At 33.8% G+C, this 17539-nt stretch overlaps 2 protein-coding genes and 2 long non-coding RNA genes across 8 annotated transcripts; 3 read left to right on the top strand and 1 right to left on the bottom strand.

Moving 5' to 3' along the window:
- Positions 1 to 496: 496 nt before the first annotated feature.
- Positions 497 to 2816, top strand: LOC105133029 (uncharacterized). Its single transcript, XR_843698.1, has 2 exons — positions 497 to 864; positions 2430 to 2816. It is a non-coding gene; the product is annotated as an uncharacterized LOC105133029 (long non-coding RNA).
- A 62-nt stretch (positions 2817 to 2878) lies between these two features.
- On the top strand, positions 2879 to 4982 carry LOC105133028 (uncharacterized). Of its 2 annotated transcripts, none has more exons than XR_843696.1 (3): positions 2879 to 3914; positions 3959 to 4343; positions 4466 to 4982. It is a non-coding gene; the product is annotated as an uncharacterized LOC105133028 (long non-coding RNA). The 2 variants fall into 2 exon arrangements; XR_843697.1 differs by having other exon boundaries at positions 2879 to 3948; positions 4136 to 4343.
- A 1766-nt stretch (positions 4983 to 6748) lies between these two features.
- LOC105133027 (uncharacterized) lies at positions 6749 to 9179 on the top strand. 2 transcript variants are annotated; one of them, XM_011036809.1, is made up of 3 exons: positions 6749 to 7277; positions 7326 to 7568; positions 8098 to 9179. In XM_011036809.1, exons 1-3 carry the CDS (start codon positions 6862 to 6864, stop codon positions 8960 to 8962), a joined length of 1524 nt encoding a protein of 507 aa, XP_011035111.1. In that variant the 5' UTR covers positions 6749 to 6861; the 3' UTR covers positions 8963 to 9179. The 2 variants fall into 2 exon arrangements, with proteins under 2 accessions (XP_011035111.1, XP_011035110.1); XM_011036808.1 differs by having other exon boundaries at positions 6749 to 7568.
- Positions 9180 to 10123: 944 nt separating this feature from the next.
- On the bottom strand, positions 10124 to 13574 carry LOC105133026 (probable inactive leucine-rich repeat receptor-like protein kinase At1g66830). Of its 3 annotated transcripts, none has more exons than XM_011036806.1 (3): positions 12492 to 13574; positions 11298 to 12368; positions 10124 to 11062 (listed from the first exon to the last, which is right to left on the bottom strand). In XM_011036806.1, the coding sequence occupies exons 1-3, from the start codon at positions 12745 to 12747 to the stop codon at positions 10413 to 10415; spliced, it is 1977 nt and encodes a 658-aa protein (XP_011035108.1). In that variant the 5' UTR covers positions 12748 to 13574; the 3' UTR covers positions 10124 to 10412. The 3 variants fall into 3 exon arrangements, with proteins under 3 accessions (XP_011035108.1, XP_011035109.1, XP_011035107.1); XM_011036807.1 differs by having other exon boundaries at positions 11298 to 12648; positions 13143 to 13574; XM_011036805.1 differs by having other exon boundaries at positions 11298 to 13574.
- Positions 13575 to 17539: the final 3965 nt, after the last annotated feature.

Here is a 17539-nt window from a genome sequence, read left to right as displayed (position 1 = left end):
TAAAAGCTTACCTAATTGTTATAGGGACTGTGCTACACCCCCAAACAATTCTAATTCCTAAATCCTATGATAGTCAAGAGAGCTCAACAAGTTATAATGCAAGTTTTAGTGTACTAGCTAGGGCTATCTCTTAGTAATGTGACATGGGAATTAATGGATAAAGTAAAACTCAAATTTCCAACTCTTAACCTTGAGGATAAGGTGATTTTGAAAGGGAGAGATTTGTTACAAATGGATTCAGTTTAAAGATTTATTGTGCGTTTGGAAATGCGGATCAATTTATGTTTCTAAAAAAATTAATTTTTTTTGTTAAAGATTAATTTTTTATATATATTTTAAATTGTTTTGATATGCTGGTTTTAAAAATAATTTTTAAAAATAAAAATTATTATTTTAATATATTTTAATATAAAAAATATTTTAAAAAATAACTATAATGAATTACCACACAAACCTTAAACCAAAAAAATTCAACAAGGAAAGAAGTTAGTGCTAGAAGCAAAACACACCATTTGACGTACCCTGTACGCGCACTTTTTTAGTAATTGTAATTCTTGTGTCTAAGAAGGCACTAGACTTTACTCCCGCCTTCTACAGTGCCCATATATAAGGGCCGTTGCAAGAATGAAGTAATGAAAAGAGAGATATTATTCTGTCCTTTTAAGCAAGTCCTTTTTCTCTCCTTATTCCTTTCGACTGGTTCACCGACCTTCTCTCATTCTGTTAGTCGTCTTCTCTAAATTCTTAGTCCTGCTCCATCGCCGCAACAAGAAGAGGGACATGCGTTCTCTTTGGATCCAACGCATCAATGCTGGCACCCGCCAACATGGTGTTAGTCTTTTTTCTTTTTAACGCATCTTGTTGGTGGGTTTTTCTTGTCATTGAATGGTATTTCTTTTATGGGGCTGGTGTGTTTTTGTGAATTCATGATTTTTCTTTGTTTAGTTGTGTTTTTCTTGATTTACTTACTGATTGGCAGTCTGCATTGGAAACAATGAGATGGATATGTTAGAAAATGTAGGACATGATCTGCCTTTTTTTTTTTTAATAAAGCTTGATGTTTTGAGGCTTTTAACTGCGAACTCAGATGAATTCTAGTCTCTCTTTTATTTTTCTGTTGACAAATTTTGGAATAAAAATAGAAGTTTCTATCTTGATGTTTTCTTTTCGGATATGTGTTGAAAGGACAAGGTTTGGTGTTTCGAAGGCTTAATCTTGGCTGATAAGTGTTGGTTGGGAAGTAATAAATGTGAAATTTGTTGTTATGGTGGATCGGTAAATTGCGTTGGCAGATATCTTTTCTATTGATAAGGGAGAAGAGTTTGTAAATTAAGATTTGGCTTATGTAGAACCTTATAATTTCTGTGGTTTTGAGCAATTTCTTCTTTTGTTGATGAGGGAGTTGAAAGTGCAGTGAAGCATATAAAAGAGAAGTGGTTTTGGAGAAAATTTGAGCCCTAGTGGTTGATGTGGCAGCTACTACATGGAGGTAATAGGGGGCAAGATGGCTCTCATTGGCTTTGGATGAAGTTTTCCAAACATGCATGCTGAGCTGCATATTTGTTTTATTTTTGTGCAAGGCTCATCACAATGGGAAATGCTGTTGCTTATCGTGTTTTGCCTGACTTTTTTTATCACTTGTGTTTGACATGTTCCATGTTCTGTTGTGAACTTGTTGCTATGTTTTCTCCTGTAGATAATGTTTTTCCATGCGTTAGTGGTTATTAGAACAAGCAAACCTCTATGTGAAAGAAATTCCTTTATCAGATTTGAATTTCAACATTGGAACTGGTGGCTTGTTATTGTGTCAATTTTAGCACATGTTGGATGATTCTGTTTTCAGGGCATGGAACTTTGAAATAGTTTTCCATTCATTGATGTAGGAACTAGGAAGGGAGATGAAGTGACCTAATTGTTTGAGAAAGCTTAGCCCTTTTCGGGGTAACAGGATTGTGGGGATGTTGAGTTTTATAGAATGCAGTACTTCGCTTGGGGCATGTCCTGTTGTGCCTTGATGTTACAACATTACTTGGGATTGGATTATTTGAAAAGCTTAGGAGTTTGAGAAAATCTGGTGGAAAATCATCATGCAAATGCCAGAAGTTAAATTGACCTCTATGGCATGAGTTGGTTTGCAATTATGAAGTACTAAAGAAAATCAACAAAAGTGAAGTTTTTTTCTGAAAGAAGGGAGGGGGAGAATCCTGGTTTCTTTTAATCTGCTTGTTCTAGATTTTGACTTTCTTTTCTTATAAATAGAACACAAACTGGGAAAAACTGAGGTGTAATTGACTTCTTTATCATTTTGGAGCAGATTGATGTATGTTTGGGTAGTGCAACTTGAATATTTTCCGCATTATGAAATTTCTCCATGGTGGGATCCTGACCTTTGGCTTCTTCTGCTGCTCTGTTTTATTTATCGCTATCAGGTTAATTTTGGTAATTTCATGCATGGGCTGCTGAAGGAGAACTTTCAGCTGAACAGAAAAGTCTTATCAGAGATATCCATGCACGAACCATATTGTTTCAAGGCCCTGGTAGGCATTTCCCGCAACGCCTTTCCTGGAAACAGAAATGTGGTGCATCCTCCCAGGAAAGTGGACATTTCTTCTGTTAATGTGTAGTTCTTTAATTGGGCACCTTGGTAATTCACTCTTTTTAGAGCCCTTCAGAGCTTGTCTGAGACAAACGCTTTAAATAGGTAGCTTTTTATTTCCTGGGGTAGTTTAGACCTCCCTGTCTCTGGATATATGGATGAATGAAAACAGCTAGGCATTCTGAAGAAATAGAAGTGATATCTGGCCAGTTACATTTCAATATTTAAGGATGCGCAACACGAGAAATTCTTCAATTTTCAATTTTCAAAATGAAGAATATGAGAAATTCTTCAATTTTCAATTTTCAATTTTCAAAATGAAGAATAATTTTACTTTCATGAGAAAGAAACTAATCATCTTAGAAATTTTCTCCCCTGCTGTAACTCTGCTCTGTTTCTATAGCATTTCGAATTTACTTGCGTTGTTTGATTTTGTATCATTGATCTCCACTGAATGCACTCTAATGTATTGATGACAGCTCGAACATATTTGGGTACTTGTAAATTCTGTTTTTTGAGGATATATTAATTGGCTTACCCAAACTTTGAAATCACTGACAGTGGAGTGTCATGATGCTAAATCGATATATAGAGATTAACTTTATAAATTCTTCTCTGAATTTGATCCTATTTGTGAAAAAATGGCATTGAATGATCTCTCTTTATCATTCTAAGAGACATCCTCATATGTGGAAGTCCCCGAGGTCTGCAGTCTCTTATGACAGCTCCTGCTTGAAGAATTTGCAAGGTTTAACCAAGAGCTCAATGTGAAGAGTGAAATACTACAGGGCACTTCAGTTTGATTATTAATGCTGCAGTATATAGTACTGCGTATGCATGACAACATGGTGAAGGTGTATTAAGAGTTTAAGTCTAACCATGATGATCAAAAGTTCATATGCTGTATGTTAACACTGGACAGGAAGATTACCAGTCCAAAAACAAGGAATCGTTCATTGCTGAGAACATAGGAATCGTGGATGACAGTTGCATGCTTGCATTTACCTTTTCTAGCCCACTGTCCAAGAGCTGATACGATATATATTTGGACATCCGACTCCCGGAGCCCATCCTACTTGTGTACACTACGGGGAAACAAAAAGGAAATGAAGATCAATATAGTCGTTACTCCATTTTTGTGTTATTTTGTTCACAAGGGATTCTTGCAGGCTAATTTCCAGAATCCATCCTTTGTTTAAGCAGATTTAGCTTGAGTTGCACTCCGCTATGCGGGCATCGAGTTCGTATAATCTGTGAGTGAATTGCATGCACGCCTTGGCAAAGTTGACTAGCAAAGCAGACGCAGTAGCACAGAGAGGTAGAAAGAAAGTTTGCTGAATGAATTACCAAAGGTAATCAAAGGTAGAAAGAAAGATTTGCTGAATGAATTACCAAAGGTAATCAAATGGCTAGCATTTCTGAGACAATAAACCACTTGCAAATCAATTAACCGAAATGCCACTTACATGAGTACAATAGAAGGCTTATTTTACTTGTTTTTTTAGAAGCTTACCTTCAGTTTCATCAATTGATCACCAGACAGTAGCGTTTCAGAATTTCCATGCTGTGACTGATAATTCTCCACAGCCAAGGGTAGTAGCTCAACAAGCTGGGGGGGAAAAAAGAACATGGATTTTGTAATAGATGTCGGATAAAAAACAAGAGACTCATATTGGCAGATGATCTTTCTTCGACAGAACCTGCATGATTGCCAAGGTCAACTCATATTTTTTTAACAGGAGGGGAGGTGTGTAATCTAGCAACTGTGAAATAAAAGAAGGCGTCGGAAAAATGATTGTTTACCTCAATAATTTCGAAGCTCATTTGTATTACTTAGCATATCTTACAATTCTCAATATGCGATTGCAGATATCCGCATTAGAGGAAGAATTAAAGCGAAGAGATTTGATAGTTACATCTTGTAGAGACATTAAATCCTGCGGTAGAACTTTGGAGAATATACTTTCTCGCCACCTCGAAGTAGAATCTAACTTCATTGACAAAGCTTGAAGATGTTCAGCTGAAACAGTAACACGAAAAAGGGTGCTGAAACCTGAACTAAAGAGAGGCTCTGTGGACGTGGAGATCCAACGGGTACTCGAAGTTGCATCGACTTATCTCCAGATTTTTCATACATGGACATTTGATGGTAACATGAAATCTTTGTAGCACAACACATTCAAGGATTGCTATATTTTCAAGGGATGGACAAGCGATCGAAACAAAGTCATTGCATCCAAAGTAGAATGACTGATAATTAGTTGCAGACAAAGGCAATGCCAGCTGCTTCTTTTGTTCACTCATTGACATAAATGTCAAGCTCTTGAAGCTTGCACCTGAAATCATTTAATGCCAACTTTCAAAATTATTCAAAAGGAGAATCACTATTAGGGTTTTTTTTTTTAATTATAATAGTGCTAACGATTTAAAGTATTTTTTATTTAAAAATTTATTAAAATAATATTTTTTTTATTTTAAAAATATCAGCACATCAAAATAATCCAAAAATATTAAAAAATATTTTTAATACAAATAAAATTTAAAATTTTTGAGAACATAATTTACACCGCATTTACAAACAACCTCTTTATAAATTAAAGTTTCTCTACATTGTATATTGGTATATGTTTACAAGTGTCATATAAATTAATACAGTAAACATGAAAATAATTATATAAAAATATAAAAAATTTAATTTCAAGAAAAATATAAAGAATTTTTAATTAAAAATAGTTTTAAAATACAAAAAATAAAATAAATAAAAAATATTTTAAGTAACAATTTGTGTTAACAATTTTTGTTTGGGACAAATAGGATGTAATTAACTTAAAAACTAAAATGTTTGGGGTGAATATTGTGTAATTAGCACTATTTATCCCCTCGTAAAAACATTTTGGATGACATAATTTATTTTTTAATAATTTTATTTTATTTTAGGTGATTTAATTATAATTTAAGGACAATTATTTTTAATTTCTTAGTTAATACTAAAATTAAAAAAATAAAAACTGAAATGAAAAAAATCAAATATTAGCTAGAAGTTCTGAAAAATTACTGAATTTCAATGATAAGAAGATAGATATTATTGATATCAATTTATATTTTTATATTAAATAATTTTATTTAATTATATTAAATGTTTTTATATGAAAAATATATTTAAACTCGATTTGAATTCTGAGCAAATTAGACAATGCGTCATTGTGGGTTATTCTGAGCAAATCTCAGCCTATCACTGCTGGCCCATTCTCAATGGCATGGTAATAATTATCTGTTAAAGAGGCTCCATTGTGGGTCGATCCTGAGTCTATCTCTGTCCTTGGGAATGAAAAATCCCACTGTCATTATCTGCAAGTTAATCACATGTCTGCATGTGCCCAGTTGACTTTCAAAACACAGACTCTGTTTACAACTTCCTGCACTGACAAAATCCATAATATTCCATGGGAGGAAGTGGAGTGCTGCTATCGTGATAATTTTTTATATTAAAATATATATATATATATTAATAATATATTTTTTAAAAATTATTTTTAATATTAATTAATTAAAATAATGTAAAAATATTAAAAATAAATTAATTTAAGTTAATAAAAAATTTTAAATTTTAAATTTTTTTAAAATACTTTTCAAACATATCAATATTTATGAAACAAATGATACCAATGCTGTTATATTTCTTTATAAAATATGTATAAATTGTTATTTTTTTATTATTTTTTTAAGTGATCGCTTATCAATTTTTATCTTGTAAAATTCAGCTTTTAATAATATTATTATGATATACTAATATTAAAAATAATTTTTAATATTTTTTTAAATTTTATAAACAATCACATGTATCCTATTTAAGAACCCTAAAAAAAAAATCAAGATATAAAATCATGTGATACCTTTAAAAAAATTCCTTACAACCAAGTCAAACTATATTCACATTGAATCTTTTTCTACATCCTTTTCTTTTATATTTCTGTACCAAAATTACTTATAAATTACAATATCCAAAAAGAAACGAGAGAGAGCCACAAATTAACATTGAATCTTTTCCATAGTAATAAAAGATTATACTGGAAAAGTTTAAGTGGCAGGATCAAGGTATAATATTTAATATTTAATATCTAATATCTAATTTAACGCTGCATATCTGTGCTTGCCGCGTTAGGCATTCAACACGTATAAAAGCGTATAACAAGAGTTAACACGTGACCCAATCCCGGCTTCTACTCCCTAGATCACCACCGCCATCTTTGGTGCACCGCCACACAATGGACCCCCAGCCACCGCCACCGCCACCACAACCACAACCACAACCACAACCACAACCACAAGCTACCACACCAAAACTTCGCCTAATGTGCAGTTATGGTGGCCAAATAATCCCACATCCCCACACCAAATCCCTCTTCTATTCAGGTGGTGACACCCGCCTCATCTCCATCCCCACCGGTACGAGCACCGGCACCGCCAACTGTCTCACACTCTCATCTTTAATCACTCACTTATCTACAACTCTGAAAATAACCACGCCAATCACTCTGAAATACCAACTTCCACATCACAATCTTGATTCTCTCATTTCGCTTTCTACCGATGAAGATGTCCTTATCATGCTTGATGAGCACCAAAACAACCGTACACCTTCACGTATTAGATTATTTGTGTTTCCAACCAAACCCTTTTTGAATCAGCCCGAGTTAAAGGCTACAACTCAGTTAAATCACCCGAAGACTGAGACTTGGTTTGTTGATGCATTAAAGAATGCAAAGATTGTGCATCTTGAGGGTAATGGTAATAATGGTGGTGGGTTCAGTGGTGCTGAGTCTGTGGTTTTGGAAACTTCTTCTTCTTTTGGGTCTACTTCGTCTTCGGTTTCGTTGTCAAATTTGGGTGTTAAAGGTGGTTTTGTTGAGGATAATGGGACTAGTTTGGTGGATAATAAGGTTAAATTGCCTACCCCAGAAGGAATTTCTAGGTATTTTTTATAAAAGTTTCGATTTTTATGCTCTCTTTTGAGTTATAAGGTTAGTTTTGCATTTTTTGTTGGATAATTTTGAAAAGTATGGAAATCGAGATTCTTAGGTTGTTAAAAGTTTTATTCTTCTTAGTGGAAATGTAGTTAAGCTAGATGAGTGCATCGTTGATTGCTATATAATTGATTACTTGGTATTATGTAGTAAGTGTTTTATGTTTATGTTTCGGGAATGAGTTTCTTCAGTCTGTCAATTATCTGTTTTTGGAAAATTTTGAAAAGAATGCAAATGTTGTCTTTTTGTGGTAAAGTTATTTTCTTTTGATGGTGATTAATATATTCTGTTGTTGATTGTTAGTAGTTTTTAGTTTTTAATGTTTTATCTTGTGTACGAGTTTCCAAGGTTTGCTGTTCTTTTTTTTTTTTTAATGAACATCTTTAAAGAGAGTAAAATTGGATATTTTAGAGGTTAAAGTTATGTTCATTTGGGTGTAAATAAATGTAATGGTTGTTGTAACGTTGGTTATTGCAGTGATCATGGTCTGGGAACTGCGGTTTGTCAGGATTCACAGTTTGTGACGTATCAAGATCCAGTTGGGGCTGTTACTTCAGTGGAGAGTAAAGCTTCTCTTATAAATCCATTTGAATCGGAGAGTAAAATCCCTGATCCTCCTCCTCCCATGGGGGTTGAGATGCATAAAACAGTTCCTGTTTCTGGGTATCCAGTGACGTTACAATATGGTCAGCCACAACAACTGCAATTCATTCAAACAGGTGGCCCACAGTATATACCCCAGGACTCGAGTGTTGTAGCGCCAATGTCTTCTTACTATGTAATGAGTTCTCCAGTGCCTCAGCAGCAGTTTTATTATCAGGCCAACCACCCTCAGCCGATATACCTAGTGCCCGTTGCGCAGCCACACAATTTACCCGAGCAAAAAGGTTTGATGAACACTGCAACTGTTGCTTCTAGCCGTCCTCCAGTGCATCATCATGATTCTACCATGCTCCCTGCTCAAGTAGCTTATCCTGTAGCTGATTTAACCTCACAAGTATATAGAGCAATCCCAAGAACAAGTTCGCCTGATACTTTACCTTCTAATGAAAATAAGCAACGATGTGGAGGACCTCCTCAAATGAATCACCAACCCCAGCCTTTATGTGCTGCTTCCAAGGATAGTGGTAACTATAGTAAACAAATTGATAATGATCATGTTCATGCCCAAATATACAAGTCTCAGCCTCCGCCTCCGCCTCTGACACTGCCTTCTCAGTATCAAACCATGACCCCTGCCACAACAATCTTGTTATCAGAGGCTATTGCACGGTTAAATACAGATAGCATTAAGCAGCAACAGCCAAGAATATCAAGCGATGATGAGTATAATCTACACTAAAACATGGGGACAGCTGTTTTTGGCGAATTGGATTTTCCTTCCATGGATTCTAAATTTTGGTAGTATAATATTTTATTAATCTGTAATAGAAGTGATGATCCAATCTTCTTACCCTTTTTTTAATATTTCCTTGTTTGTATGATGGTAATATTGTTATTTGAAATTAGGTGCTTAAGGTTATACAACTAAATCCTTACAGTAATATTCTACGCTTGAACAATCAGTGTATCTGTTTATTTAAAATTTAATCATACTTTTATCTTTTCTGTCGGTTGTAACATAAAATAATTTAATCATGTTGGTTAATTTGTCATTGTACTTTTATTCTTTGAAACAAGGGAACTAGATTTTTAATTTCTTGTGATGAAATTCAGTTTCCGGTGTGTGTTTGCGCTCTTGTATAGTGGTTATTCCTTGGTCTCAATAAATCAGCTCAAATTCTTTAGCTACAAGCATGGCTATGCTTTTTATTCTTATTATCCATTCGGTGTTTGGTGGGATTCGTGAATGCAAAGTCTTGGAACATGTCTTGCATTTTGACCATCACTGAGTCCCTGCAATAATGCCAACGTTAGAGCAGTGTACATCAAAATTTTCACCCTCCTAAGGATGTTGTTGAAAGTTATATGGATGGAACTAAATCCCATCGTTGTGCTTTAGAGGAATTTCGTTTCAGTTTCCATTGTTTCATTGTAGTTTACTGCCCATTAATAGTTGTTCCATTTCTTCACTGCCTTAAAGATAAGCATGTTTGCCGTATTTTCGAGGAATGTAGTTTTTAAGATATGCAGCACCTCTACTTCATTGAATGCAATTCTTGGTGATGAGTGCTAAGCATGCAAGTGTTTCAAATTTTTTTTCTCTAGCGGTCCCATTTTGAGGATGGTTATCATTCATTTATGCTTATTACAAATACATTTCAGATTACCCTCCGATGATCCTTGTCATATTTTGAAGGTTTTCTTATTTAAAACATGATTGTATGCTAAAATTCCATTACTTGTTTGCAGAAATTATGTGCTTCTCTAGATTAGAATTAAGGCTGTTTAACTTCAATCGAAACCCAGTTCAATTACTGACTCCAGATAGTTTAATGAGACTTCTCACCTTCTAAAGCGAAGAAATCGATGGTATGTTTTTGTTGAGACACGGATAGGGTAATAGGGGGAAGAAATTCCAGTAATTAGGATTTAGGAGTACAAACCACAATGTAACAAAATCATTGAGAGTACTAATAAAAATTCTGTACGAATTATTTAATTTAACACAACAAATACTGCAAGATCCAGATGTACATGGTGGTGAATAGGAGCTCAATGTAAGACAACATCCAAACAGGAGGAGAAATATTTGTAGCAGATTAGTAGTTCAATCCTAAGGAAAAACGCACCCATTGATTTGATTTTTCTGAGGAGGGTGTATAGACTAATTTCCCTCGATGAAACTGAATTTAAGTCGATGAGACCAATCTTTCCAGATTTTCACTCACATTCTTCATGGAGGGTCTCTTGTCAGGGCTCGCATGAACACAGGCTAGAGCAATCTTAAGTACTGCAATCATCTCATGTTCCTTGTCCGAATCACGAGCTAGGAAGGGATCTAGTACTTCGGATGGTGGCTTCACTTCAATGCTAAGCTGAACCCATCGGACTAGATCCATTCCTGACAGACTCATCTGCATAATTGGTGACTTCCCAGAAATGATCTCCAATAGAATTACCCCAAATGAGTAAACATCCCATTTCTGTGATGGTTTTATGACTTTTGAGGACTCGGGAGCTTCATAACAAGACCCCGACATGCTTGAATGTGTTGGTGTCAAAGCATATGGAGAACCCTGTTGTGGTGTTCCGCTTGTCATTTGTTCCCCTTGAACTGGTATAGATTCTTCACTTGTATAAGCAAAGCAGTTGAGTCCGAAATCGGAGATGTGGGGCTCCATGTTCTCCCCGAGCAGTATATTGCTAGTCTTTAAATTTCCATGGACATACCTTTTGGGACTGCATTCATGTAGAAAAGCTAGACCCTTTGCTAATCCTTTCATGATTCTAAGTCGAAAGGACCATGAAATAGGTTTAAAGTATGTCATTCCTGTTCTTCCTGGACATATTTTGAAGAAAGATTCAGAGCAGTTAAAAAGAGATTCAAAGCAGTTAATGTGACAATTGATTGCGATTTTTCATGGAAAACAACATTATCAAGAGCGGTTAAAAAGAGATTCAAAGCAGTTAACGTGACAATTGATTGTGATTTTTCATGGAAAACAACACTATCAACACGGTAGCTAAGTAGTTTTTTTAAAGTTTCTTACATGAGGAGTCGGGCTGGTACTTACCATGAATTGCAGTGGCAAGGTCACCATTGGGCACGTAATCATAGATAAGCAACTTCTCGTTGATGCACCAGCAATAAGCTAGAAGGCTGACAATGTTTGGATGTCTAATTTTGCCTATTGCTTCTACTGCAGTTTGAAACTCCCTGAACCTCTGAGAACCTCCATCTTCCAGTCTCCTCACTGCCACAGTTAGCCCCTTTTCAAGAACAACTTTATAGACAATCCCTATACCGCTCTTTCCAACCAGAAAAGCAGATGCTTTCAGAAGTTGTTCAAGATCAAAATTGACCTTTGAGTCTAATGGGACAAAGGTGTATTGTTCCATAGTTTCTGATAGAGATTCCAAGTCTGCTGTTCTGAAGCAGAACATTTCCTTTCTAACCATTGACTTTTCTTCAAAACTACGGCCCTGAGTGCGTATGCTTTCTTTACAACCATAAACCTTCTTGTACCAGTAACAGAAAGATAACGCAACTAGGCAAATTACTACCATTGTGCTGGCAACAGATGCGATCACGACCCAGCACCATTTTCCTCTCCCTGGCTTGCCTGAGCTGTCTCCTACTGCTAAGGGCCTAGGATCAATATTTGGATGGGAAGTGGTTGAAGGACATTGATTTTTCAGAGGAGGCCCACAGAGAAGAGGGTTGCCAAGAAAAGCAGTTGGACCTACATTCACCAGGGCATCAGTTTGTGGTATTGCACCGCTAAGATTGTTGTAGGTGAGATTGATATAAACTAATTCAGGAAGATTTCCTAGGCTTGCTGGAATAGGGCCATCAAAAAGATTGTGAGATAGATCAAGCACTCCTCGCAAGCTTGACAAGTTGCCTAGGCTGCCAGGGATCAAACCCCTGAAGCTGTTATGTGAAAGATTCAGTGTCTGAAGCATAACCAAATTGTTACCTAACTCATCTGGTAGAAAGCCGGTGAAAATGTTTCGACTGAGTACAAGATTTTTCAGTCTCTTGCATTGAATAAGATATGAAGGTAATGACCCATTGAAAGAATTTTGAGAAAGATCTAGGGTCTGTAGGTTCTTGAGGTTCCTTATCTCTTCAGGAACTGTCCCTGAAAATGAGTTTCCTGAGAGTATCAAGGATTTTAACCCTGCTGCATTAAAGAGCTCGACTGGCAAGCTTCCAGAGAGGTAGTTACTCCTGAGATTAACATGACTCAAGGTAACAAGCTTACCAGTATCAAGTTGCAGCATCCCAGCTAGTCCTTTGTTTGGAAGCCTGAGAAAAAAGACCTTCTCTTCTCTGCATGTCACTCCATACCACGAACACGGGTTCGCATCTGATGAGTTCCAGTTGTCCAGACTGCGAGTTGTGGAGTCTACTAGTGATTGCTTGAAGGATAGAAGAGCAAGACCTTCATCATTAACAGAACCAGCAAAAGTAATATAGTGGACAATAAAGAAAACTAGAGAAACAAATTGCAGAACCATCTCTACATAAAGGCAAATGTGGAATGGAGTTCAAAGGAGAAATGTCTGTGGTTGTGGGATCATCGTATGAGCTCAAGGAGATCATATACGGAAAGAAAAGAGAGGCTCTTTACTACTTTAGTGCTTTGTGTTTGCTGCTGGACCTTTTATGACCCTGTAAGGAAATAGCCACTGTAGTTGAAGTGCAGGCTGGGAGAAACCGGTCAATGCAGCCCTGCTGTGTCTAGTATTGAAGTTAAAAACCAAAACATGTGCCCACCACATTTGCTTTCTCTAAACGCAAAACTTTAAGTTTGAATTATTGCTAGACAACATTAATCGAATAGGCCTTACTTGTAGCATGCTTTCAATACCAGAATTATACTTGCAGACAATTCATCATGGTTACTCATTACCTGTCAAAAAACCATGACCAGTCAAGTTGTTGGTGTTTTCTAGTCTTTAACATCTTCGAACTGATGGGGCAAGCTGTGGTTTGAATTCCATAAACATCAGTGAGGCTGACACTTACAACCTAATTGTCTATGAATCCAGTTCTTAGCGTGATTGATGGCGTTATTAGGTGCATAAAAAAAGCCACTTGATGGGCAAACCAGTATAATTTGGTAAGACGGTTTGACTTTCAAGCTGTACAGGGTTGGTTGGTTTTGTCTTGCTGTGACCGGTGGAGGAAAGAAGTTTTTTATGACTTCCCCAGCTAGGGTTGGCGTCCATTGCCGGCTGGGCTGTCTCCGTGAGAACCAAAAGAAAAGGTCTCCACACGTTTTGGCGATACTGAGAAAGTTTGGGGTCCAGTGGAGGTCAGATCAAACTTTGGACTGGATTTCGCTTCCTAGCAACTTATCATTAAACTGGTTACAGACTACTAGCCTTATAGCCGCGATTTGCCATGGAACAGAACTGCTTTCTTTCTTTTTTTATTAAGAAATTATATTCAATTACCGAAACGGAGTAAAAAAAATATAAAAAAATAATTTTGATAATTAACATGATGAATTTATAATCATAATAATTAGAGTGAAATCAACTTTAAATATTTTACCAAACTCATAACCTATATCATAAAAATAAAATAATTTGATTAAAAAATAAAAGGATTATAAAATCTTTTTTTTAATACATTTTAAACCCATTATTTGGGTCATTTGAACATAAACACCCAATATGAAAAAAACCATAAAATTTAATTTCTAATCAATCAAATATTATATAATAAAATTGAAAAAAAAAAATTAATTATATAAAAGGATTAAAAAAATATTCATTTAAAAAATGATGATCAAAATTAAAAAATAAAATAAATTTTATATTTTATTGAATGTTGAAATTAAAAAGAATAAGGATTAAAATTGACATTAAAAAGAATAAGAATTAAAATTGACATAAAAAATTTTTATTGAATGTTGAAATTAAAAAGAATAAGGATTAAAATTGACATAAAAAATAAAAATAATATTTTAATTGAAGGGTGAAATTAAATAGAATAATAACTTTCACAAAAGATCTAAGAAAAAAATTAGAAATCAAAACAATGAGGATTAAATTGAAAAATATAATACAATCAATTGGAATTATAGGATGAAATTGAAAACAAATAAAACTTTTACAAAAAGGTCAATAAATAAAATTAAAAATTCAAAGAATGAGGATCAAATTGGAGCATACATAGTTTGGTAAATTAGGATTGAATGATAAAATTGAAAACAAATAAAACTTCTATAAAAGAGTCAAGTCTAAAAAATCAAAATCTAAAGAATAAGGAATAGAGTTGAAATACCAACAACAATGAGGGTTAAACTGTAATTTTCAAGGTAAGAGAGAGGAAAAAAAAGAAAAAGAAAAGCCTACAAACAACAAAATAGACCATCATTGACAACACGTGCTACACAAAAAAAAAGGATATGGTGGTGTTTCCAAATACATGACCAAAAGGCATATTTGGATATTGGAAAGCTCCTTGCTCACCTTTTTTGTTTTTATATACTTAGACAAATACTAAATTACCCACAATCTAACATGTTAAAATAACAAAAAAAAAATCTTTAAGAAATAATGAAAATACCCCTTAAGATCAATTTTAGTTTTTTGATATTCAATGGAATGTTGGTTGTTTTACTATACTTTTGATTTTTTATATTTTTCCAAACACAAAATTATCCTTCATCTTATACGATAATAATGAAAAAAATAATTTGAAAGTACAAAATTGTCTTTAGATGCCAACATAAATTTTTTTGACTTGAAATGTATCTAAATCTTTTCATTGTACTTTTAAAATAAAAAGAGGTATAATGATCTCTGATTAATTTAAAAATAACTAATAAGCCAAGTGAAAAGATTTTAATGATCTCTAATAACTAGTTATAAGTTTTTTTGTATGGAAGGAATGATGATGTCAGTACAAAGTTCTAGTGAATAGTGTAATGACATATACAACTACAATATTTTCCCACTAATTTTAGCTTATGTTAATAAAAGAAAATGACATATGATAAAAACAAGCATGGCCAACTTAAATAATGAGTAATTTGTTGTTTGTTAGATGCTAGTGTAGAGGCACGCACTACATCATAGGTAGTATTAAAATATTTTAAAATATGATGAAAAAAACTATATAGATTGTAAAGAACTATCTACTATTAATATTAATATTAGTTAGCAGGTCAAACTTGAAACCTCCCGATCCAGGTTTATATATATATATATATATATATATGGTTGGGTTTGGATCCATTACTCATTGGGTAAAATAACTATCAAAACATTAACTCGTCAGTATCCATTAGATTTAGATTAAATTGTCATACCTACATGACCTAGTCGACTTGATGTCACAACTTGAACCTCGAGCCCATAATTGGCAACACAGGAATAGTGTCGCAAGGACACCTTACTTGCACTAAGCCTTAGAATATACATATCATAAAACCAAAACTATATAAAATCATACCGAACCTCGAGTCCATAATTGGCAACACAGGAATAGTGTCACAAGGACACCTTACTTGCACTAAGCCTTAGAATATACATATCATAAAACCAAAACTATATAAAATCATACAACATTTCATAATCTTCCAAAATGTGATATTGTTCCGAGCAATAAAATCAATAACAGATCAAAACTTCTTATAAAAAAATGTCTCATAAAAAAATGATAATCTATATATTTATTATATAGTCAAGATTCAAACTTTAAATAAAACAATGTAATAGTAAAGGAAAGCACCGTGAAAGTAAGCAAGGCATACTAAAAAAAAAATGAAGAAAACAGGAACTCTCGGTTAAGATCAATTTGTTAACGAAAACTAACTTGAAAATAATTTAAATTAAGGAGTGAATTCAACCAACTTAGTGATAAAATAACATTTTATATATATTTTAGCTACTTGTAAATATAAGTCATCAATTGTGATAATATAGAAATAAGAGAATGAAATTAATCATATTAACATAAAGTAGCTAAATATATGTTAGAAATTAGATGACACCCAAAGGTAACCACAGTGAGAGAATCAATCACTACAAACTAATGTTTCTCTCACTAACTAGGTGTACACATGCAATATACACAAAAACTAACTATTCTTTATTAATATGGAGTTTCTGACAAGCTTACTAATATCAAGACATAATAGTTACTCGTATAAATATCCAAAACAAATGAAAGTCATATTAAATATAATTTGACTTGACAAAATGTAAGTGCAAAATTAAGAATGTATGAGCAAAAAAAATAAAGCAATATATATCGATATTCAAGAAATAATTAATTATACTCATCCTAATATCAACATACATATATTATTTATATTACATGTATATTAAAAATTATCTTACTCACCTAGAAAACAAAAACTAAAAGTAACAAATGTAGAACCAAAGACTACTAAAGATCGTTAGGAGGAATGTCAATAGAACCTATAATGGATATAGAAAAAACTTAATAACAACTCGAAACAAAGCATCATTAAAAATAAAAACTCTAATCTTAAATACCAAAATGTAAATATATTGCCAAACTATTTCACTGATCAAATCCAAACGTAACCCAAACTAATCTAACCTAACAGATCCAATAAAACTCTACTACCGGGTCAACTGATTGACAACTACACAAATAAATTAGTCAACTGGTTTAGACTAACGAGTTGACCAGTTGTAACAAGTAAACCAACCAACTAGTTAATTGAGATTTCTAAAATTCTGACCTATCAGTCCTCGATCTATAGCATCCAAAAACAAATAACTTGCTCTTCTAAAACCCATCATTCTAGTTTTCAAAACAGTTCATTTAAAGCCACATCCTGATATTTTCATTAACTTTCTTATATAATCCAATCATTAAAATCATAACAAAACCTTAATATCTTCTCTAATCCTTCCATAATCAAACCATTATCGAAAATAACATTAGAGGAAAATCAATTACTTGTTCCTTCTATCTCTTTTGAACCAAAATTCAAGTTAAAATTGAAATCCCTTTATGTTTTTATAGGGGAGGTCATGGAAAAGAGGAAAGAAAAGAGAGAGGAAAAACATTTCTCTTGCAACCTTTTCTTTAAATACCTAGGTTAGTTTAGGTGGGTTTAAACTGATTTGGGCTTAGGTTTGAACTACAATTATGGGTTTTCAAACACTCCCCCCATTATACAAGATGTTTACTCCACACAACATTAACATATGCAATTTTCTTTGACCAACGAAATCCATTAACATATGCAATTTTCTTTGACCAAAGCTTTCTAACTTGTAAATCCATTATCTCTACCGGGGAGACTTTATATGATAT

The sequence above is a fragment of the Populus euphratica genome, unplaced genomic scaffold, assembly GCF_000495115.2.
Source record: "Populus euphratica unplaced genomic scaffold, PopEup_1.0 scaffold99.1, whole genome shotgun sequence".
NCBI lineage: Eukaryota > Viridiplantae > Streptophyta > Magnoliopsida > Malpighiales > Salicaceae > Populus > Populus euphratica.
Note: the sequence above shows the minus strand (reverse complement) of the source record. Positions and strands in the feature narration are given on the sequence as shown.

Coding starts and splice junctions, on each gene's coding strand:
- LOC105133027 (XM_011036808.1), top strand. CDS start 6,862: ATGGACCCCCAGCCACCGCCACCGCCACCACAACCACAACCACAACCA. Junction 7,569..8,097: donor ACCCCAGAAGGAATTTCTAG/GTATTTTTTATA, acceptor TGGTTATTGCAG/TGATCATGGTCTGGGAACTG.
- LOC105133026 (XM_011036805.1), bottom strand. CDS start 12,747: ATGGTTCTGCAATTTGTTTCTCTAGTTTTCTTTATTGTCCACTATATT. Junction 11,063..11,297: donor CCTTGCCACTGCAATTCATG/GTAAGTACCAGC, acceptor AAATATGTCCAG/GAAGAACAGGAATGACATAC.